The 22715-nt window shown below is 38.2% G+C and overlaps 2 protein-coding genes across 8 annotated transcripts in view; one reads left to right on the top strand and one right to left on the bottom strand.

Annotated features, from left to right (window-relative positions):
• The window catches only part of TOPBP1 (DNA topoisomerase II binding protein 1), a 41474-nt gene extending 33718 nt beyond the window's left edge, over window positions 1–7756 (top strand). For all 4 annotated transcript variants that reach the window (XM_025173876.2, XM_025173863.2, XM_007421729.4 and 1 more), the window contains 6 exons: window positions 201–315; window positions 497–660; window positions 2383–2523; window positions 2874–2963; window positions 5685–5846; window positions 6515–7756. In XM_025173876.2, the coding sequence (XP_025029644.2) occupies window positions 201–315; window positions 497–660; window positions 2383–2523; window positions 2874–2963; window positions 5685–5846; window positions 6515–6658 (816 nt within the window). In that variant the 3' untranslated portion in view covers window positions 6659–7756. The remainder of the gene's footprint in view (window positions 1–200; window positions 316–496; window positions 661–2382; window positions 2524–2873; window positions 2964–5684; window positions 5847–6514) is intronic.
• On the bottom strand, window positions 728–22626 carry CDV3 (CDV3 homolog). Of its 4 annotated transcripts, none has more exons than XM_088150908.1 (5): window positions 21919–22625; window positions 17119–17198; window positions 16442–16578; window positions 15970–16123; window positions 728–1060 (listed from the first exon to the last, which is right to left on the bottom strand). In XM_088150908.1, the coding sequence occupies exons 1-5, from the start codon at window positions 22144–22146 to the stop codon at window positions 1015–1017; spliced, it is 645 nt and encodes a 214-aa protein (XP_088007034.1). In that variant the 5' UTR covers window positions 22147–22625; the 3' UTR covers window positions 728–1014. The 4 variants fall into 4 exon arrangements, with proteins under 4 accessions (XP_088007034.1, XP_007421788.2, XP_025029656.2 ...); XM_007421726.4 differs by lacking the exon at window positions 728–1060 and adding an exon at window positions 12859–14862 and having other exon boundaries at window positions 21919–22626; XM_025173888.2 differs by lacking the exon at window positions 728–1060 and adding an exon at window positions 12859–14679 and having other exon boundaries at window positions 21919–22623.
• Window positions 22627–22715: the final 89 nt, after the last annotated feature.

Here is a 22715-nt window from a genome sequence, read left to right as displayed (position 1 = left end):
TAAATAACACTATAGGATAGGCCGTTTGACTTCATGTATAAATAACATTTAGGTGGCCAAATTATACTTATGATATAGATTTTACTTGATATCATTATATCTAAGATATTTAAGTAGACATGTTATGTGCATTTTTAGTTGTATTGGTCTATGACTGTAATAAACTTTTATTATTATTTCTTGATTTCATAAATATTCAGGTAATTAAAACAGACCAAGGATTCTATGAAGAACCAAGAAAACTGCACAGATTTCAGCTCTCTTCTCTTAATCCTCAAGAACGAATTGATTATTACCATCTAATTGAAGAACTAGGTAGGTGATTCATAAAACTTTTGAGTGTTGTATCCAGATTCCATTACTGCATTGCTCATTCAGACATGCTGAACCATGTTTTTTTAAACTACTTTATAGAATACTTCTTACCATCCTAAATTTGCTTTTTCTACAGTAGGAATTCTATTTTAAAATAACAGTGTAAAAATACATTCTTTAGGTGGAGTGGTGTTGGAGAAGCAGTGCTTTGATTCGAGCTGCACACATACAATTGTAGGACACCCTCTTCGGAATGAGAAATTCTTGGCATCAATGGCAGCAGGAAAATGGGTGCTTCATCGTTCCTATCTGGAAGCATGTAGGGCAGCACAGAGCTTTGTAGAGGTATGCAAAGGACATTAAGGACATTTAAAACATTACTATTTTAACATTATTTACAATCTATAACATTTTCATGGTGAAGAAATATTTGTCTGAGTCTGACCAATGTATATGATATATATTTACACACACACACACACAGTATATGTATGTATGTATATGTATATATATCATCTCACCAAAATATTGCCTGTTTGACATTTGAAGAAATGCATGTATAAACCAGTCTCCTTTAAGCAGGAAATCAAATGATTCAAAATCCTTCATAAATAGGCTTTTTCCAGTAAGTCCTTTCAGTTATTTTCCTTACCTTCCTCAGTACGCACCTTACCTACCGATTCTTTCAGCAAATACCTCCTAATTAAGAGTACTTCTCCTGTCTATTTCTTTGTATGATTTCAGCCTGTAACAGAATAAGCAAAGAATCAACTGAAATCTGGCCTTACCAAAATGGGTTGCTATTTTTATTTAACTAAAGAGTCAGCCATATTGGACATATTGGGACTGATCTCTTAGTAAAGGCATTAGGATTTCCACTGCTCATTGTGATCTAATCTAAAGGCTGATTGGCGTGTAACAGCATGGTGGGCCTTTTAAAAATGATAGATTCTAGACTTGCAAGAGTACCCAGCCTAACATTATTGCATTGATACTACAGTTTCTGCCCTGCCTATTATCAAAGCCTTGCCTCCAAATGACATATTTCCATAAAAACAGAAAACATAAACAATAAAACTGGAGATAATTAAAACTGAACCACTGAACAACAGTTCAAACAGAGATTCAGATGAAGTAATTGTTTATCCATAGTACATTACAAGTAGGACTTTGGTTTTGGGGTTTTTTTGGCACTTTTAAATACTTGAAATGGTACAGTTCTCAATAGACTTTTGCTTCCCTGTGAAAGTCTTCGCTTCTGCTGAGATGTAACGTTCTGACTGTAGTCCTGTTCAGAATCCCCCTGCTGACAGGAAGTGAGGAAGGCAGCACATTTTGCAGCACTTCATCATCCCATATTATTCTGGAGGGGGTGCATAAGGACGGCAAGTGATTGGGGAGGGAGGGAAGCAATTGAACAGATGTCCTATATATAACACCAAGCAGATCCTTCCATTTTCTTTCCCTAAACAGAAGGAAAGGGGCTAGGTAAAAACCATTACCTTTCACTTTGATTAGGTACAACAATCCTTTTGAAAGAACAGATCAAATTTCAGTGGAAGATTTAAGGTTACAGATGATAGGTGGATGTACCTGCATAAAAATTGCTATAGCTACATTATGAAGGTGACTAGCAAGTTGTTTGAGGAGAGGTCCAGTAAGTATAAATCAGAATTAGAAGTAATTGCTCTAGAATTTTTTTTTTCCAGTGAACTATAAACTAATGTCATAATCCTGGTCAGAGTCGTTTTCATTTTTGAACATTAGCTTTCTGAAATGCTGTGCTTGAAAGTTTGAAGTCTTAGAAGATGTTTGAAATATGAAGCAGGGAGAGAGCGCCTATTCAAAGAAAGAAAATTAAAATCATACTGGGCTTGTTTTATCAAAGAGATGTCCACCTTGTGAATACTGGAAAAAATAATTTTAATAGATTGTGCTTTATAAATCTGTTAATTTCTACTATTCTGTCCAGTTTGGCATGAGAATGATTTGCTCTTAAGATTTTGTTTGAAATCTCCTATTAAATTTGGCAGAATTACTATGTATAAGAAAATGTCATCATTTTAGGAGGAAGATTATGAATGGGGAAGCAACTCTATACTTAGTGTACTGACTGGAATCAGTGTAGTTCAGAAGAAGTTAGCAGTTGCAGCAATGAGATGGAGAAAGACAATACAACGACGAAGAGAAGAAACCAGCACTGCTGAGGTATTTACATATTAAACTTCATGAGGAGTACATTTCATCCAGCAGAAAGAAAGATTATTCCAGCTTAATTTACTCAAATTACTTTTGAAAAGTTATTGAATAGTAAATGAACTTATGAGAGCCAGTTTGGTGTAGTGGTTAAGACACCAAGTTAGAAACGGGAGATTGTGACTTATAGTCCCGCCGTAGGCACAAAGCCAGCTGAGTGACCTTGGGCCAGTCACTTTCTCTCAGCCTTAGGAGAAAGGCAATGGCAAACCACTTCCGAAAGTGGCAAAGTTAATTAGGTAATTATATTTTTTGGTGCACACCCAAACACACATATAAATAAATGTTTCTGCCTTTTTTAGGGGGCATTTGGTGGTTGGAAAGTTATTTTGAATGTTGACCCAGCCAAGGAATCAGGCTTCAAGCGTCTTCTAGAATCAGGAGGTGCAAAGGTGTGTATGTGTTTAACTGTTCTGATATCAGTATACTTGATAATCATAGGTGAGGAAAATGTTACTGTTTCAATAAAAATAATGCTTTTAGATTATATGTTAAACCTCAGTAATTTTTACAATTGAAAGAATTCCTTTTGTCAAAAATATTTCTGGAGATGCAATTTAGATGCATTAATTATATATGAAAAATGTTTTTCATAGACTCATAGGGTTGGAAGGGACCTTAGAGATCTTCTAGTCCAGCCCCCTGCCCAAGGCAGGAGTCCTCAAACCATCTCAGATAAATGGTTGTCCAATCTTTTCTTGAAAACCTCCAGCAATGGAGCACCCACAATTCTGGGAGGCAAGCTGTTCCACTGCTTAATAATTCTCACTCTCAGGAAATTCCTCCTTATTTCCAGGTTGGATCTCCCTTTGACAAGTTTCCACCCATTGCTTCTTGTCCTATCCTCAGGTGCTATGAAGAATAAATCAACACCCTCTTTCTTGTGGCAGCCCTTCAAGTATTGGAAGACTGCTATCATGTCTCTCCTTAGTCTTCTCTTTGTTAAGCTAAACATACCTAGTTCCTTTAGCCGTTCTTCATAGGATTTAGCCTGCAGACCTTTATCATCTTTGTTGCTCTTCTCTGCACGCTTTCTAGGGCCTCAACATCTTTTTCATATTGTGATAACCAGAACTGTATGCAGTATTCCAAATGTGGCCTCACCAGTGCGGTGTAGAGCGGTACTATCACTTCCCTTGATTCTGATACTATCTCTCTGTTGATGGAGCCCAGGACTGTGTTGGCTTTTTTGGCGGCTGCAGCCCATTGCTGACTCATACTTAAGCGGTGGTCCACCAGGACACCTAGATCCCTCTCATAGGCACTACTGTTGAGCCAGGTATTGCCTATCCTGTACCTGTGGTTTTTTCTGCCTAAATGCAGGACCTTAATTTTCTCTCCACTGAACTGCATCTTGTTGGATAGGGCCCAGTGTTCAAGTCTGTCAAGTTCCTTCTGAATCTTGAATCTGTCTTCTCAAGTGTTAGCAATTCCCCCCAGCTTTGTGTCATCTGCAAATTTGGTGAGCACCCCTTCAATCCCCTCATCTAGGTCCCCTCATCATGAAGATGTTGAAGAGCACTGGGCCCAAGACAGAACCTTGAGGTATTCCACGTATACTTGAGGTACCCTATGCATTGAGGTACCCCACACATACTTCTCTCCACATAAATGTAGTTCCATTAAGGACCACACCTGAGTGCGGTTGGTCAGACAACTGCAAATCCATCTGGTAGTGGTACTGTCTATCCCACATTGTTCTATCATGCCAAGAAGTAGGCTGGTCTACTTACTAAAATCTAAGTATATTATACCCACAGTATTTCCTTAGTCCACTAATTTAGTCACTTTATCAAAGAAAGCAATAAGATTTGTTTGCCATGACCTGTTCTTAACAAACCCATGCTGGCTTCTAGTAATCACCTTGTTCATTTATAGGTGCTCAAAAACCCGCTACTTGATTACCTTTTCCAGGATTTTCCCAGCTATTGATGTCGAGCTGATTGGTCTGTAGTTTCCTGGGTCCACTTTTTTCCTCTTTTTAAAGATTGGAGCCACATCAGATTTTTTTCCAGTCCTCTGGCAGTTCCCCTGTGCTCCAGGAGCTCTCAAAGATTTCATTCAGTGGTTCTGAGATCACATCTCAGCTCCTTCAGTACCCGGGGTGTAAACCATCCGGTCCAGGAGACTTGAACTCATTCAGAGCAGCTAGGTGCCCTCTAACCAATTCTTTACCTATTTTGACAGGTTGGACTATTTTTTTGTTTTGCGTAAAGACAGATGCAAAAGAGGAATTAAGCAGTTCCGCCTTCTCCCTGCTGCCTGTCACCTTCTTGCCATCCTCTCCCACTAGTGGACCAGCCATTTCCTTGACTTTCCTTTTGCTCCTTACATAAAGAAATACACTTTTTTGGTTATTTTTGGCATTTGCTGCAAGCTCATTCTGAGCCTTAGCCTTCCTGACTCCATCCTTGCAGATTTGGGCTATTTGCTGGTATTCTGCTCTAGTTACAAGCCCCTCTTTCCATTTTTTATACTTATCCTTTTTATCCCTCAGCTTGTCAGAGAGCTCTTTGTGCAACCATACTGGTCTTGTCAGGTGTCTCCTGTTTTTCTTTCTCTGTGCTTATGTTTTTTGTTTGGGCCTTTACTGTCTCGTTTTTCAGAGTTTCCCAAGCATCCTGAACCATTTTTCCCTCTAGGATTTCCATCCATGGGATCCTTCCTATTCTTTCTCTTCGTTTGTTGAGCTCTCTTAAAACTCTCAACTCTTTTTTCCTTTCTAGTGGTTTTAGTGATAATATTTATATCTACATGACTCATTCAGATCTACACAGAGAGAAAGGGGGAGAGTACACTACTTATTTGTCAAACAAGAGAATTATGTAACAACTAGGAAATGATTTAGACTAGGTTTTTGCAAAATGTAGATGCAACATTGTATTGCCTCATGAGAAGAGAGTCTTACCCAAATGCAGCAGGCAATGATCAACTATCATTCGTATTGCATTATATTTCTGCAAAATACTATGTAGGATTATTTTTTTTTTAATCTCACAAGCTGTCTTTCTGGAAGTTACATGTTAGGCTTTCTTGTTCAGTTGAAATTGGCAAAGCAATTCCATATACTACATAAATAAGTAAACCAGAATCTCTGCTCATTGAATCTACAGGTGTTCCCTGCACATTCTCCACCTCACTTTAGAGAAGTTACTCATCTTTTTGCTGATCTTAATAAACTGAAACCAGAGGATGTGAGAGTTAATATAGGAGAGGCTGCAGCTCAAGGAGTGAACTGCCTGAAGCCAGAATACATTGCTGACTACCTCATACAGGTTTGCACATTAGTAGTGTAATACAATTTTGAATGATCAAGGCTGTGTTTTACTATGTGTATATGCAGTGTGGTGTTATGATTAAGGCACTGGAATAGGTTCAGGTAGATCCAAGTTGAAATCTATCCACAGCCTTGGAGGCTCACTAGGTGACTTTGAGCCAATCTCTCTTTCTCTCTCTCTCTTTCTCATTCCTTCCCACTCATTCACTCACTTTTAGCCCAGCCTACTGAACAGTGGGAAAAATTAAATAAGAGTTCTGTGTACATTGCCTCAAGCTCATTGGACAAAAGCATGGTATAAAAATGAATAATAAAATTCAGTGAATTTCAGACCCATGCCAGTCTATGACAGTGGAATGCTTTGTGCATGATTATAAGATAGGATAGAAAATCTCTTGTATTCACTTTATGTCTCAGGTACAGAGATTGTGACAATTAAATTACTCCTTATCTGTTTGGTTTCAACAAACTTTTCAGACAATGGTATACTATAATGTGTTCAAGTGGTAACTTGTTTCTCCATTACCTTTCTAATCAGGGAGATATGTTAGCAGGAAGATTAGAATAATTAGAAAAAGAAAATGTCAGATAAAAAACAGAAAGTGTGATTCTTAAAGCTCTTTCAAAAACTGCTGTCCTTCCTCCTGTTTGTTTGTTTTTTTTAAGGAATCACCATCTCCAGTGGAAAACTATCATTTGCCAGAAGCTGCTGCCTATCTTCAGAATAGCAAAAGACTCGGAACTGGGTTTTCTCAAAAACGTAAAGCTGCTGAAGAAATGCATACAGCAAAGAGGTCCAGAATTCACTGAGATGAATAATCTAAAAACATAAATTTTCAATTTCTATTTGCTTTTCTTTCCAAGATAAAAGATATTAAATATTTTGTAGTATTTTTATGTGCCTTGATTTTCAAGCAAATAATAAGGGAACCTTTTCAAAACTAAACCTATACAACTTTTGTTACAGGCCTGGAGGAATATGTATTTAGATTCATATTGTACTTGAACTGGAGACTAATTCAGTGGGTACATGAAAAATGATTTAGATAGGACACACGCAGCCTCCGTGTGCCTTCACCTGCCTCCGTCTCTTCTTATTGCTTTCCACAGGGCAATTGCTGCTACATCAGCTTATACTAGGAAAGGAGATAATCCCATTTAAGTTTTTCCTGCCTTTGTAGTCTGTCTTTTCTAAAAACATGCACTTTTGCTTTAGCAGCTCAAGAATTTTCTTTTCAACAGAGAGAACAGTTAAGCAACTCTAAAAAGATAGAACATCACCTTCTAGGCCAAGGGCCATCTGATTTTTAAAGTTAAAAAAGAATAATTCAGAATTGCCAGTCATCACAGGAGTGGCCTAATCAAGATTTCAGACTTTTTATTTTATTTGTACCGAAACCACTTGTACACTGGGGTGTAATTTATATAAAGCTCTAGTTTTGAAAATAGATTATTTTTGACATGTTTAAAGTATTCTCCCAGCTCTTTTATTTGTTAAATCAATGTTTTAATAGCAGTATCAAGAAATTTGTATGCAGCAGGTATCAGCCAGTATCTGAGGCAGTTTATTTAAATCAGCCTTCTATTGATTTATATTTGAAAGACAAAATGAATCCACTAGCAGTGGTAGGAATAGCAAGATTTCAAATAACAACTGCTTTGAAGCAAGGAACAATTCCACTACCTCCTTTCAAATAATTATTCACTAGGATTTTCACTTTTTAAAAAGGGTTTGTTATAAAGTAGAAATGTGAAGAACATTTCTACTCTATAACACAATTTCAGTATTTGGAGTTTTGGAAATTCAATACTTTAATAGTAAAATTAAAGCTGAACCTCATGTTTGCCAGTTTTGTTTTTAAAGAAAATACCTGGGTGTTAAGTATCGGCAGTAAATGAGAAACAAATAATTGTGACCTAATGTTTTGAGCAATTGCTAATTGATACAAGGGTAGGTTTTCTCAGGCAATCTAACTGATGTAGATAACACTACTTTTACTGAAAAAAGCATGTAACAGATGTTCTGCAAGAAGAATAACAAACTGTGAATGTAAGTTTATTTCATTCAGGGAGATTACAAAAATGGTAATTCATCTCATCCATGCAAATCCCAAGAACCTTGTTAATATAATTATATCTGCACAGTTAATCACACAGAACCAAAAAAGGATGCATAAAGTTTGAAAACTCAGCCATTGCCTTTTTGGAAAGTCCATTGTTACATGATCATTTATATGCTTGTAAAGAACTTTACTATAGCAGTAGTAAAATACTGTAAAGAAAATCAAGTTGAATATTTTCTTTTTGCGACAGATGTCAGCTGATTTAGTTACGCCTTGGACTTTTATAGCACCTTCATTGGAAAACTCAAAAACATTTTATAAAGCTGAAGTCAGCCTCACAACACCCCTGTGAGGTAGGGAAGTATTTGTCTTTGCAGCTTGGAAAACGGTCATGACCAACATTCCTCTAATTTCCTGTGCTGTATTTGGTACAGACAATGCTTCCTCCTTCGCAATGGTGTCAAACATCTTCATATTCCTGGATTTGCCATTTGACAAGTTTTTATGTTTTTGTAAAAATGAGTAATTCCAGTGAAATCCACTATTATTTCTGTCTTGGTGAAACAAGTGTTAAAACTAATTGATTTTGCATTTTAATAACAGCCTTTTATCTGTGATAGTCAAGTAAATTAGCATATAAGTTCATATTTATGGCCAGATAACCTGAAGAATTTTATCCTCTTTTTTGTTTGTTTGTTCCTAAAAGAAGAACCATTCTATGCATCCAAGAGGATAAATGTGATGAGTTCTACTCTATCCCACTTCAGATTGAATAGGCCTTCAATCTTTAATGCTTCCTTCATATCCCAAAGTATAGACTTACTGCAGTTCTCTATCACTTATGCATCACCTTTCTACTTGTAGGAAGCTTGTGCAGTAATATTCAAAATGCAATCCATAATGCCTACTGTCTGAAATGGCACAATCCAGAATTCTACCATCTTTGTGCAAAGCACTTTTATAAGCGAGTTGTATTTGTTCATAGCAAGCAACTATGCCAAAGCAGATTCTTCTATTTGTCTCCACAGAAACTTCTCACTTCACCTTTTTATTTGTACCTCATTGCAGATCTATTAGGAACTATTCAGTATTATAACCTCACTAGAACTTTAGTACTGTATGTGCAAATGAATCAATATATGGCCACATTGACTTATAGGAATATTTATGACTAGACTAAATTCCAGGATGTAATAGTTTTTAAACATGAGTGGGAGACTCCCTGGGCAGTTGATACTATTGCTGTTAAGCATTTTCATCCCTCCTTTGGAGCCAAGCCATCCTCTTGATTTATTAAGTGATGAAGTGAATGGGATATGAAGTAATTCTTGGAATGAGTCAGACCATATACAGAGTGAGACCCATCTGAACTCTTACTCTGCAATAGTGCAGGCAACTAGGTTGCTTATTTTTCTGTCTCCACCCAGAAACAGGCTGCTGTTGCTCATCCATATTGTATAGCTAGTCCTCCACCATGATGCTAGAAGGATGGAGGGAGTAGAACAGTTGGTTGTAAATTACATTGTACTTTACAATTAATGAATTCTGTCCCAGCTTGGACTGCAGAACTGGGGCAGATGCTAGGGATGTGACCGTGACAACCATTTTGGATTCTTTTCAGCATGTAGATTTCAAGGATGTGCACAGGTGTGGAGTGATGATAGCTACCACCTGATTACGCAACCTCTGCTTTTCTTGGCTGATTTAAATGGCCAGGATGAGCCATGCAAGGGGAAATTATTATCTTCCTATATTCCCCCAGTCCAAAGAAGGCAATTAAGGTGACCAATGGCCTTAGATGCATCTGAATTATGATGATTTTATGGATCCATTTTCACTGGGCTTTTGGCCAGGATAAGGTAATAAAACCACCTTCTGGACTGCCTGACAGGATTGAGGCTTGGTATTGTTTTACATGATTCCAGTTTTTCCTGTTGGATCATGTCCAGATGGCAATACTGATTTTTGTTCCTATCATCCTGACTTGTATCCAATTTTGTTTCCCTACTCTACATGAATTTGATAGGGGAGTTTTTTCTAGAACTCTGGTGTCAAGTATCATTGCTATGCTGATGATACTCAGTTCTACTGCTCCTTACCATCCAATTCCAAGGACGCATTTGGTAACTTTGAATGTTGCCTAAGTTTGGTAATGGATAAATGTTACTGTTGGTAAAAAAAAGGGGATCTGGATTCTGGGATTGAGATACATGCTGTTTTTGACAAGGTTGCAGTCCCAGTGAAAAAAGCAGGTTTGTAGTGAGGAAGTGCTGCTTTGATCCCTAGATCCCACTGGATTAGCAAATGGTGAGGAGCACCTTTGCAGAGTTATGTTTCCTGTGACACCTGCATCCCTTCCAGTGTTGGTTAGATTTTTTACAAGTTACCCATGCCTTGATTACATCCTGTTGTGACTATTGCAACACACACTGTGAGCTGCCCTTGAAGTGTCCAAAAGTTCCAGTTGGTGCAAAACACAGCAGGCAGGTTGCCAAATGATGCAAGATGCAAAGTTCATACAGTGCTGGTACTCAAAGATCTGCACTGGTTGCCAGTTGCTTGCCAGGCACAATTTAAGGTGTTGCCATTAATTCTTAAAGTCCCAAATGGCTTAGGGTCTCTGTCTCTCATTACAAACTCATCTGCTTGTTAAGATCGGGAGAAGCCCTTTTAAAGATGCCCCACTGCCAGAGATGTATCCTTTGGTAATGCAAGAGGGCTTTTTCCTGCCTTGCTCCCAACTTTTGGTACACACACTTCTTGTATGTGCATTTATCCCTCTCTTGTTTTGTTTATAATATCTGTAAGGATGCATTTATTTCATCAAGTTCTTCATTGTTAATGATTTTTTAATGCTAATTTTAATTTGCATTTTTAATTCTTCTTTTAAACAAAATTTTGTTAGCTGCTCTGAATGCCCAGTAGAGCAAAAGAGCAGTGCATGATTCAAATAAATAAATAAATAAATAGCACTTACTATAAATTTGCTTCTTTTTGAGAAGTGGACAAAGGATAAGTCCCTTTAAAACAGTGTACATTTTGTAGGTTGATATTACCCTATTTTGTCTAAAAACAGCTTTTGAAAGCAATCAGTTCAGTTCCCTCCATAGTTGATTTGGCTTAGGCAATTTATTCAAAAACAATTGGATTGTTTGAAACTAAGCTTCTGTAATTTCAGTATTCCACACTGTCAAAATATGAATATCCATTTCCATAACAGGAGTTTAAGGCCTCTGCATAAAACATGTTTACATACAGGTCCTACAGAAGTCAAATACATTGAAATGAGCATATAAAAGATATGCTCTCTACAGAGTTTTTAACTGTACACCATGACTGAAAATAGGGTTAAGGTCACAGCCCATCTGATGCCAACACCCTGGATTTGAATATGAGACTATATAGCTCAAGACCCCAAGTTCTCGATGGGACAGTTGTGCTGATTGGACCTATGTAGGCTGAACTTCATACCTCTTGGTCCCTATTCAAATGTGTCTGCCAAAATACACTGAACAGGCACATCAGCTAAATAGCATGGTGTGATTATGAACCCCCACTGGATATAGGCATTGCTGTTAAAGCCACATCTGCATATGGCTTGAATTATACATTTTAGAATTTGTATGGAAGCCTCAGAAAATGCTCTTGGGAAGTCCTAATGCTTCTACTGAATGAACAGTAATTCTCAGGAATCTTTTTACCACCAGTACAAAATACCAAGATGTATAAATGCTCTGGCAGGAGCAGAAAAAAGCAGTTCTACAAATAAAATTATCCTATATTCTGTGCTATACTGTATTATCAAAATGACGGATTAACTATTTGTGTAAATGCAGTTAATCTGCCCCTTAGATTCCTTTGTCTGAAGTTGACAGTTAAAAGCTTGCTAAAGTATAGTTAATATTTGAACATGGACTGTTCTTATTTAAAAAGTGTCAATCACTCAGTTATGCAGCTAAAATGTTATAGCCAAATTAAAAAATATGTACATGGTCTTCCAGAGGTATTTCAGTTTTTCTGTGCATTCATAGAATAGGCAACTAACCTAAATACAAATTCAGAATGAATTCTAGTAGGCTAGATGTGATTTCAGAGGTACCTTGTAACCTCTCAGAGACAGACTGCTAAAAACTGGAACTATTTTCTTCAGGCTATCTTTTTTATTTTATTTTAATCAGCTCACAACCCAATGTCTGGACTAAAGGATACTCATTTGCATTCAGATCACCTCAGTTTGTTTCTTTATAATCAGTTCTTGTGCCCATGGATCACAAGCGCGAAAGCAATTGTGTAACAAGTATATATTATATGACAGTTGTTAGGATAGAATAAGATGCAGAAACTTCAGAGTGCATGAAAGATCATAAACCACCTATATGTGTGCGAGCTCTCAAAAAAGGACAATCTCAAGGAACAATTCAACAATATAAAATATGTACTTTGATCACTAGAGCTCCATTTTGTCTTTTTAAAAAGATTTCATTGACTTTAATTCAGTGGTGTAATATTTCAATGAAAGCATGTTCACTAATAAAAAGTATCCCAGATGCCAGAATGCGGGGTTTATGAAAAGCATCAAATTGGAATCAGCATGTGAAAGTTTCTGCTTCACTACAGATAGCTGTCAACTTTAGCATGTTGCTTCCTCCAAAACAACAAACAATACTTTTTTTTGCCACTTTATATTACTCGGTGGTTTTGCTAGCAGTGACATACACAGAGTGAGGTAGACAATGACCACACATTTCAAGTTACTTATATGCCACCAATACTTCGCAATAGCCAATTCAATGCATATCTGTGAATGAATTCAGTGGAACTTTTTTTTTCTTGCAACATGCATAAGACTGCAGCCTTAAGTTTCAACACCACGATCATGTATTTGCCACATTGAAGTGATGCACGGCATCAGAACATGTATATATTCATTAGACTCCAGAAGTCATGTACATTTCTATTATATTTATTAATGTTACAATGTTAACTTGCTCTGCCAACTATGCCCAAGAACTCAAGTGAATACAAAGGACAGCTTCATCTACCCTATCATACAGTATATTAAAACTTGATTCATGTGTAACAATTTTAATAAAATGTCAAAGCTGGAATTTAAAATTGTAAGTTTCACATAATCTTAGTTCTTCAGCTTTAATACCCTGCAAAGGCTTTGTTGGCAAATAGACAACTTTCAGGAAAGATACACAACTCAATGGTGTCAGCTGTAAGTTTACTTCCAGTGATCTGAGCATCTGGTGGCCTGGTTCCGCATCTGTATAAAACACAACTACTTAGAAGAATATATCTCACAATTCTTAATAGGAATAAAACATTATTCTAAGCAGTTTGTTCTTCATTTAAAGCAATGATTTCATATCCTAACCAGTCCTTAGTTGCAAAGTCATATTTATAAAGTACATGTCTACCTCACAAGCAATACATTTGTGATGTCTTAATCGTGGCTCAAGACTCCAGAAAACGGCCAGACATTTGAAAAGACATATCAGCAGTGGCCAGGTCAGATTCAGATTGGAAGAAAAATAAAGTAAGATTTTTTAAGCCAGGAAGTAAGAACTTCTTTGGGAGCTGGTTCGAATTCTATTCATAGTCAATGTCATATAGCACAATATAGCACAAACTAGTATTCAAATACTATTATATTAATATTTGTCCAAATAAATGGTTATATAGCTGGTCAGGAGACTGATTTTTAACTGAAGTTGTCATTAATCTTTGGGCAGCAGGAGGAAAAAATGCCATAAATGCAACATCTTATTTCCAAAATATATCCAAATTTCAAACAGTAAGAAACCACAACAATGGACATTTTTCACTATACATATAAATACTTCCATCCTGCAAATATAATGGTTTGTGTGAGCAATAGCTGATGCTTCCCAACAGATTGCTAAGGCTAAATACTCAGCATGAACTCATCAAAAAATAAGCCCCAGATATTACAGGAGCAAACATTTATTGACCACTGATTCAAAGAAAACCTAGCTGTTTGAGATCCATTAAAGAAAAAGAAAAGAATATATAGTTGCATATTCCATGCAGCTATTTGACTATATTGCAATTTCTCAAGCCTGGAGAGCTATTTCTCAAATGAAGAGTTTACACAGATGAAGCCAGTTAATATACAGACTAGTGTCCATAAATTTTCTATCAGGATGTGTATTTATTTTCTGGTAACTAAATTAAAAGAAGTAAACTCAACACTATGCTGCATATTTAAAAGAAAAATCTGTGTGCATTAGAGGTTCCTAGTAAATTATGGCTACATATGAAAGGATATAATAAATGGGGCACAGGACAAACTGCTCATTTAAGGTCACTTAAATTTGTCTTTTATATTATCAACTCAGATGGCTGACTTCTGCAGGATTTCTTAGAGGAATCCAGTAGAGCTGGTTTCGAGTTTCAGATGGCCACCAAAGAGTTGTAACCTTTTCCAGAAGTTGTGATCCACATGGTATCCACAATGAGTGCAGCAAGTCTGAGGTAGTCAACCCTTACGAAGGCTCAGTATCTGAACATAAAAAAATTTGAAATAACCACTGGCTGCAGAGCAATCAAAACACTGGGAACTCTTGTTCAACCATTTACATTAATTTCCCTCATAATCCAAAGAAGAAAGCCAGGTGTACCAAATTAAGTATATTTCCAAAGTGCAGAAAAGCGATCACTTACGTCAAAGTAGTCTGCACTTGTTGCAGTAGATCCAGCAGAAACAAGACGGCATGTTCATAATTGGTGTGGTTTAGTTACCTTAAGAGTGGAAGGGTATCAAATAACCATTCCTTAATTGTAATATGTGTGCAGCTTTACTGATCCCCAAGCACAGCATATTGGTTGTCTAGCTGAAGTTTAGTTGCCTGGGATTTTGAAACCTCATCCCTACCTCTATTTTTGTGTTTTACTACTTCAAAGCTCTTCTCCATTTCTTTATCCCTAAGGGAAAATAAATGTAATCAGTAACTGTCTTAGACACACTTGCCCTTTAGCAATATTAATCAATGACACTAATTTAGTTGCAAATTTCTAAGACTAGGGCTCTAACAAAGCAGACCATAATCCAAAGAACTACTGCAAGCATGGCTAAGATGACATTTCTCTGAACAAGTCTCAGTGCCGTTTCATAAACTGGTTTTTGAAGTATCAGTGACAAACTGAGTTCTGTTGTTCTAGTGTATAAATTCAAAACACTTGAGAGCATTAGTGAAGCAGTTCACTGGATTGTGGCCACAAAAACTTATCCCTACACCCCAAGACTAACACTGCAACAGCATGTCAATAATTATGAATATGTTAATGTCCTACTGAATGCAATAATCAGCAACTATTCCAAGGCATAGGCTAAATGCAAAGGGCTGCACAACTATTTTTGCATGCCTGTGTTTTCTGAACTGAAGTACCTCAAGCTACATGGAAGCATGTACTGACAGAGGGTGCATATTTATAAGCAGTCTGATATGAGAAGACTGACATTCAAATAAAAACTCATTCAGTATGTGGGGACTGTCTAAAAGTCATTCTTATCACCTGATTTACAATTACAATCCCAAGTCTAGTAACAGATTATGAAACAAATCTGGCAAATGCCATCTTTGTCTAATACTTTATTGTACAGATAGACTATTTTAGTTGAAATTTACCGCTTAAGTTGAAATTTGATAAACCTCCTAAAATTCAAATTCAAACCATTTACACAGTATCTGTTAAAATACTTAAGTTCTGCTATGTACCAAGTCTCATAGAGGACTGCAATTCGATATTAGGAATGGGCACAGATCAAGTTATATAACATTCTCACATCCCACCCCTATGAATAACATTCTGTAAATCAAGAATTTTTTTTTAAATTTCAATCTGAACTTCTGCTGATAAAATCCATATCCTCCCTAGCTATGCTTAAAACACACTTGCTTCCTCTACTGCAAATCACACTACATACCTGTTTATGATCTGTGCATAAGATTACAAAACTCTGAAGAGATTGTTGGGTTGGGGGAAGAATGACTTTAAGGAAATCTTCTAGAATGTTATTGCCATACTTACTTTCTAGTATCTACTTGCTTGGCAGTGGACTGCAATGATGGAAATTGTGTATCACTATAGATCTCTGGGGGTCCTTGTGGCATTTTTCGTGTCCTGCCCTCTCTTGCACCAGGTGGCCTATATACTCCACTGGATTGCACTGGCTCTGGATTTTCTGAAAGAAGAAATTAAAAAAAAATAACAACCAGATGTAATTAGATAAGTGTTAAGTGCAGTTTTTCAATTTAATATTTAATATTCAATCTACACTAAATACCCTGCCTGTATAAGTAAAGATTCCTCTGTATCAGGCAATATATTAAGCAAGTATTAAAAACAAAATAATATTTCCAAAAGCAGTATTCATTCCTAACAAGAAATCATAGCTGCATTTCAAGCTTATTCAATAAATTTTCATTTAGCTCAAAAATGAGACAACATGGCTAATTCAGTAAAGATTACTTAATTAAAACGAGCATACAGCAAAACTCACCAATAATTTCAGCAACAGGTATTTGTGTAGGAACAGACCTATTCCAAGGCCCAGATGATTTCTCCATACTTCCACCTGGTTCTTCACTATTATCCCTTGGTTCTTCTCTTTTTTCACTTTCTTCTTCGTCTTTTTCACTGACAGAAAAACAAAAGGTATTGTAGCATTTATCACTTATATAAACAAATTAATATTACAATATGCAAACTGTGTAACATATCGTACTGAGCATATAATAGTACTGAAAGTATGTCACTATTTAAAACAAAAGGGAACATCTCTAATCTCAAGTGTTTTATAAAAGGATAAAGGCTGATACTAACAATTAGAACACAAACATGTCACTAAACTATAGGCTGCTAACAAAGGGGCTGCAAAAATTTTGAGTATGAAAAAAACCTTCAGTTTTTAATAATCACCAACTAAGATTCAATACTGAATAGCATTTTGTTCACCATACCAGGTATAGAAATATTAAAGCATTTAAGAATAGCAAGTATGCACATTGATGACAATGACTGTTTTGAAGCAATACAAGCCATTGTGTGGCAGGTTTAGAGATATGACCTGATTAATAGTTTTTCTTAATTTAGAATTTGCAAGTAGTAATTGAATCAATTACAGCCAGAACTATATATTTCAATATATATACATATATACTTTTAAGGCAGTAATACCTAATTTGCATGGACTGAACTCTGAGACCACTGTAGTCAATTATTTCTTCCTGCTCAAATTCTTTCCAGTCATCCTCTTCCTGTAAGATGAAGATTGCATAGGCTCATTATCATTTCTTAATGATGGTCAATCAGCACTGAAGCTATGGAATGATTGTGTCACAGTAAAAAAAAAAAAGAAAAAGTTGTCCTCCCAGGATTTAAATATTCCTAACTCTTCTGCTGCATCAGAGGCTGAACAGTGTCTATTTTATAACTATATAGTCCATTTCTAACATTCAGCATTCCACATATATCCCTTATTAATATGCATGACTAATTTATTCTCAAGACAGTAATTAAATGTCTAAACCCAACAATCAGATCAGAATGAAAAAGATAAAATGACTATGTTGCAATTTCAAATTTTTCATTCAAAACATATGCTATTTAGAGATTTTAGTATTGTTTAATATGGTTATCATTTTTAGCATTATACAAGCTGGTTCCAACTTTAAAATCAAAAAGATTTAATGAAATAAAATTAGCATTTAAAACTGAATCATACTTCCAAGATAGTAAAATCTCTCTATAGTATGCAACATAGTATATTGTGTGGGCTTTCTGGCATTTAATCTCTTGTCCCCACTTCCCTATTTTATTGCACACTCCCTGGAGTTATAGAAAATAGCTTTGATCTGACTAGCAGCAAAATCAAAACCCTCAAATTCTTAGAGCAAGTTTTCAGAGGCATGAAAAGGGGGGAGAGTTTAGATCCAAACTACTATCTATCTTTGAAATTATTACAAAACTATTATTTCTAGCCAACAACGTGCTGTGAATTGACTATGAGGATAGTCAATTCATACATCTGACCAGAAAACTTAGCAGACGAAAGTATTTGCAAATTAGGAACTATTTTGCTGCATTAAAATGACATGTACATTTGGTCAACAGCCAATGTATTATGATGTCAAGATGGAATATATCTTCATTTACCATTAACTGCTGTAGGCCACATCCATCCAACTGCTTATCAAGCTCCCCTCCCCTCTCAGAGTCAGCAGGAAATCAGGCTACCCTAAATCTTGCTGTTCTACACTGCACCCTTATCGTGTATCCAGAATGGGTTGGTGCTGTATAACAAGCAACATATTAAGGGCTCTGAGTGGTGGTTCCTCAGTTGAAATTCCAGCTGTGCCCAACATTATCCACCACATGAAAAATCTTCTCCAACTGGCATGAATAACTCTCTGGTTTCTCCACAGGTTTTTTTTTTTTTTTGGTGGTATTTTGTTTCTCACTGTACCATGACTGAACCTTTTTCTATTCTTTATAACCAGGCTGCACAACTCATAGAGGGGAAAGGTGTACCGGTTATTCAGCAGCTAGCAGCGCAGCAGCAGCAATGAGCTATCAATGTCGGAGAGGCTTGTAGGTGCTCCACAGCATGTCTTTTGGGGCAGAGGTGGCTGCAACAAACTAGGCAGCTGATCCTTCCTGGTGGCAGCAATGTTTGGCAACAGTGAATTTGTTGAGTTTTCAAAAAATTGGCAGACTGCACAAGGCTGCTTGACCATAGCTTATAACCAGTTTGTCTGTTTAACCACTAGGTGGCATCAAAGAGCTAGAATGTTTTGTTAACTCTTAGCTGCCATTTGGTGGTTGTCCAGTTCTGCACAACCAAGGCACAGCTGCTGAGTAAGCGTTGTTGAAGACTGCAGTTTAACAAAGGTTTTTTTCTGTGGAAGTTGTAAACTGCCCTAAGAACATTATATGAGAAATGCGGAGCCAGGTCTTCCTTGGGAGCAGCAACCATTACGAAGAGAATTCCCCATTATATAGACTACAGAAGCACAAAAGGCAAATTCTTCAATTACACTTTCTATGACATGCACTAAGCTATAGATTTCAGGGCTTTGCATTCTCAAGGTCGACCAACTTATTAAAAAAAAGTGGCAGCAGAAGCCAGATTCTGATCTTCTTTGCAGCCGAACCAGCACTGCAGAATAGGTACCAAGTTCAGTGACCTGGCAGAAACAGGTGGTCCTGCAGCAGACTGAGGATGAGCAGATCATCACTTCTGACCATGTCAATTCAAGCATCTTTCCCCATGGCTCATGGATGGTCCAGATGGAATGCCTTGAGCTGGGATAAGAGGGAAAACACTATTTCCAGAATGGAGCACCTAACATGGCCTTCAGACTGTGTCAGTTGCAAGCTGACAATGAGATGCAGGTACTAATATACAAACATATTCTCTGGGAACAGTTAGTGGGGGCCTTTTCACATTGGAGCAGAGACTGTGTGGATATGGCCCTAGGAGGTCAAATTTAGATGAGCGCAAACAAAAGTACAGAGATGTTTGAGCTTTTATACTCTTCTCCTCTATATAGACAAGAGAGAAAACAAAGGATCTTTCCAGGTGAAGCATTAGTTCTATAAATAGTCCATTTCTAACAAAGAATTTTACAAAAGATTCAGACAATGCTTTTTTAAGTATAACACTGCAATATTTTTATTATAAAAATATGGGGCGGGGGGAATATTTACATGATTTCCTACCAGAAGAACTCTCATTGTCATTTCTGACTTATTCATAATTCCCTGGTACGTAACACTTTCTGAAACATATACTTTATTTCTAACCATGATTAGAAATATTTGTTGATTCTAATCAGACTGTACCATTAGTAAAAAATGGAAATGGAATCATACTCTCTTTCAGGAGGAGAGTTATAAATATAAAATTTGATAAACCTAGAATTTATATAGTAAAAGGCTCAAATAAGAATTCTAACTCTTAGTCTCTACTGGGATGAAATATACTACCACATAAGCAGCATTTGGGGTGATCACTGTGTAGAAACAATTCATGATGCTTTAATTCTTCCACTAAGATATTTGTTCTTCGTGGCATGTTTACAATTGCATACCACTAGAATTTAGCTATATGCTCTCTTATGTACACTGACCTATGACATTGAGAGTAGTGTATTAACCACACTATATTCATGCGTCACACAAATCCATAATATATTTGAATAGCTATAAACAGTTTTATAAAGAGTGTTAGACTATAAACCTCACAAATGATAATTACTGGGTTCACACAACAAAGTAAACTGAAAGGAAATGAACCATGAATTAACCTGACATATGAACTCAAATGCAATGAAGTCCAAGTCTACCTAAAGTGAAAAACAGAAATATGTCACACAGTCATTTTGGGGAATCCTGAAGAAACTGCCTAACTCCAAACTTAAGCTTCTGATAAAAAAGCAACCTAGAAGAACCCCCTTATGAAAGAATAGTTCCATGCGCTGCTTGGAAAAACCATTAGGAAGTTTTTGTCCCTCTTTCATAATATTAGACCACAGGGTTATCTGCTGACAAGGGGCATTCCAGACAGACTCAGAGTAATTCCACTGTAGTGTATATAGTTAAACTATGGAATTCATTTTTGTTGGGTGTACTAATAGCCAACTTGGGTGCTTTCAAAAAGACTGAGACAAATGCACTGACGGTAAGCTTATCAATAACTATCAGTCACAACTATATATTACCTCTGGAATTGGAAGCAATACACTTTCCAACATTACTTGCTAAGGAAAAATGCCTCCAACAGCAGCCCCAACTTGCTCTTAAATCTACCCAAGTTGACTTGACCAGGACTGAGGTGTCTCAATTGCCTACTCTTGCTCCCAAATATAATTTTTTGTGTTTCTCCCAGGGGGGAGTGGAGGCAGGCAGGCAAGCATGCTGGATCCTGAAACTTAACCTCTGTGTCTGCTCCAGCCACCCTGAAGACAGCTCATCTTCTACTTCTTGCAAGAGGAATATGATTCCTCATTATGAGAGGCCACTCCGTCCACAGAGTTCTGAAACACAACCTGCATATACTGTACTCTCTCATGGTATGGCAACAGCTTCTCAGGTGACACATTTCTTCTCTTGTGGTCATCAAAAGCCTTGCTTCCTTTGTAATTTTTTCACGGGGGGGGGGGTTGCAAAAATTTATATATTGTTTTAGGTTACAGCACCATAAACCTTGAGAATGAGTGCCCTATAGAAACAGAATGCTGGACTAGATAAAATTCTGGTCTAATCCAATGGGGTAATTCTTATTTGTATCAAAACTAAGTATGAAAACCTCATTATTACTTTCTGAGCTATTTAATCCTTATTATGCAGTGAGTGCACTGTGATACACTTAGATTCTTCAATAGCTGCTTTTGGAAGGAGGCAATAAAAATCATAACAACCGTGTGCTACTCTCATACTGTAATACTGCGAGGTGAGTGCCCACTCTCATCCTGCCTCAATGGCAAAATACTCCTGCTCCCCAAGGCAGCAACTGAGAAAACAGCTTCCCGTGTTTCCAAAGCTCAGGTAAGGTAAGTCTACAGCAGTAAGATGCAGGGTTCAGACAGAAAAGACGTGAGTGCCCTGTGGAAAATTTGAGACAAACCTGGACAAGCAAGACTGGGAAGGAGGCCAGTTCCCGTTTGGCCCCAACAGTCGCCCCACGCACCACCCTATTTCCTAACAGAATGGATTCCCATGGCCCCTAGCCTCGGTCTCACGAGCAAAGAAAGCTAAGAAACGGGCCACCACGCGCCCTATAGGAAGTCTAAGATGGCCTGGCTGAGCCGTAGCGATGCCCTCTACCGACAGGAAGCTACCAACGCCCACAGGAAGCAGTCAGGGGAAAGTTTCCTCCTCCTCCTCCTCCTCCCCAATCCCCCTCCACCCCAGTTCCTAGCCAACTCGAGCCCATAACTCAGCCAGTTCTGCCCGTCCGCTCCTCGGTCCCCTTACCTTGTTTGCCGCCTTAGCAGCGCCGGTGCCCGGGTTAGCATTAGAGGCGGCTCCATGGGCCCCTTCTGCTTGCCGGCTTCCCCCAGTCCCACCCGCGGCAGTGGCGCTGGAAGAGGCGGCCGAGGAAGCCGCGGCAGTGGCACTTCCCCGGCTGCTTTTCTCTTTCCGTTTCTTTTTGTCTCGCTTCGCGAAAAAGTCGTCTAAGCTCCTCTCCTCGGTTTCAGCCATGACGGTGGCGGTGGTAGCTCCTCCTCACACTCCGGTTCAGACCGGTTATGACTGACGGACTGACCAGGCGCGTCTCCCTCGCAAGGGCAGTTGGCGACCCCCAAACCCTCAGTGGTTGCGGGGAGGGGAGGAAGGGCGGTGAGAGGTGACTTCCCCTCAGGTGAGAACTCGGCGCCACCCAGCAGCCTCGCGTGCGCCTTACGTTCGTCTGGTCCCCGCCGCTCCCGTTCTCTCGCGGGAAGCAGAAGGTCCAAGCTCAAACCGTCGCCGCCCGCGCGCCTTCCCTTCTCCTGCCTCGGCGCAGTCCGTTCGAAGAAGAGCACAGCAGCTTCCGCTCTCCACGTTGGTGGCCACCACTTGTCACAGCCGAAGGCGGAGGTTGGGAAGAAGAGAGGGAGGGGCGCCGTCAAGAAGCAGAGCTTTTCTAACGTGGTACTCAAAGCGACGCCTTATTGGGCATCGGAACGGGAAGGAGGGAGAGCGCATGCACTTGTCTCTCCGCCGACCAACCCGCTGAAAGAAAAGAAGGGTCTTGGAGCCAATCAGAAGGCGCGGGAGGGCACGGACGC

Source organism: Python bivittatus, unplaced genomic scaffold (assembly GCF_059951505.1).
Source record: "Python bivittatus isolate LINGU-HERP-01145 unplaced genomic scaffold, Pbiv_v1 ctg000610_np1212, whole genome shotgun sequence".
NCBI classification, from domain to species: domain Eukaryota; kingdom Metazoa; phylum Chordata; class Lepidosauria; order Squamata; family Pythonidae; genus Python; species Python bivittatus.
Note: the sequence above shows the minus strand (reverse complement) of the source record. Positions and strands in the feature narration are given on the sequence as shown.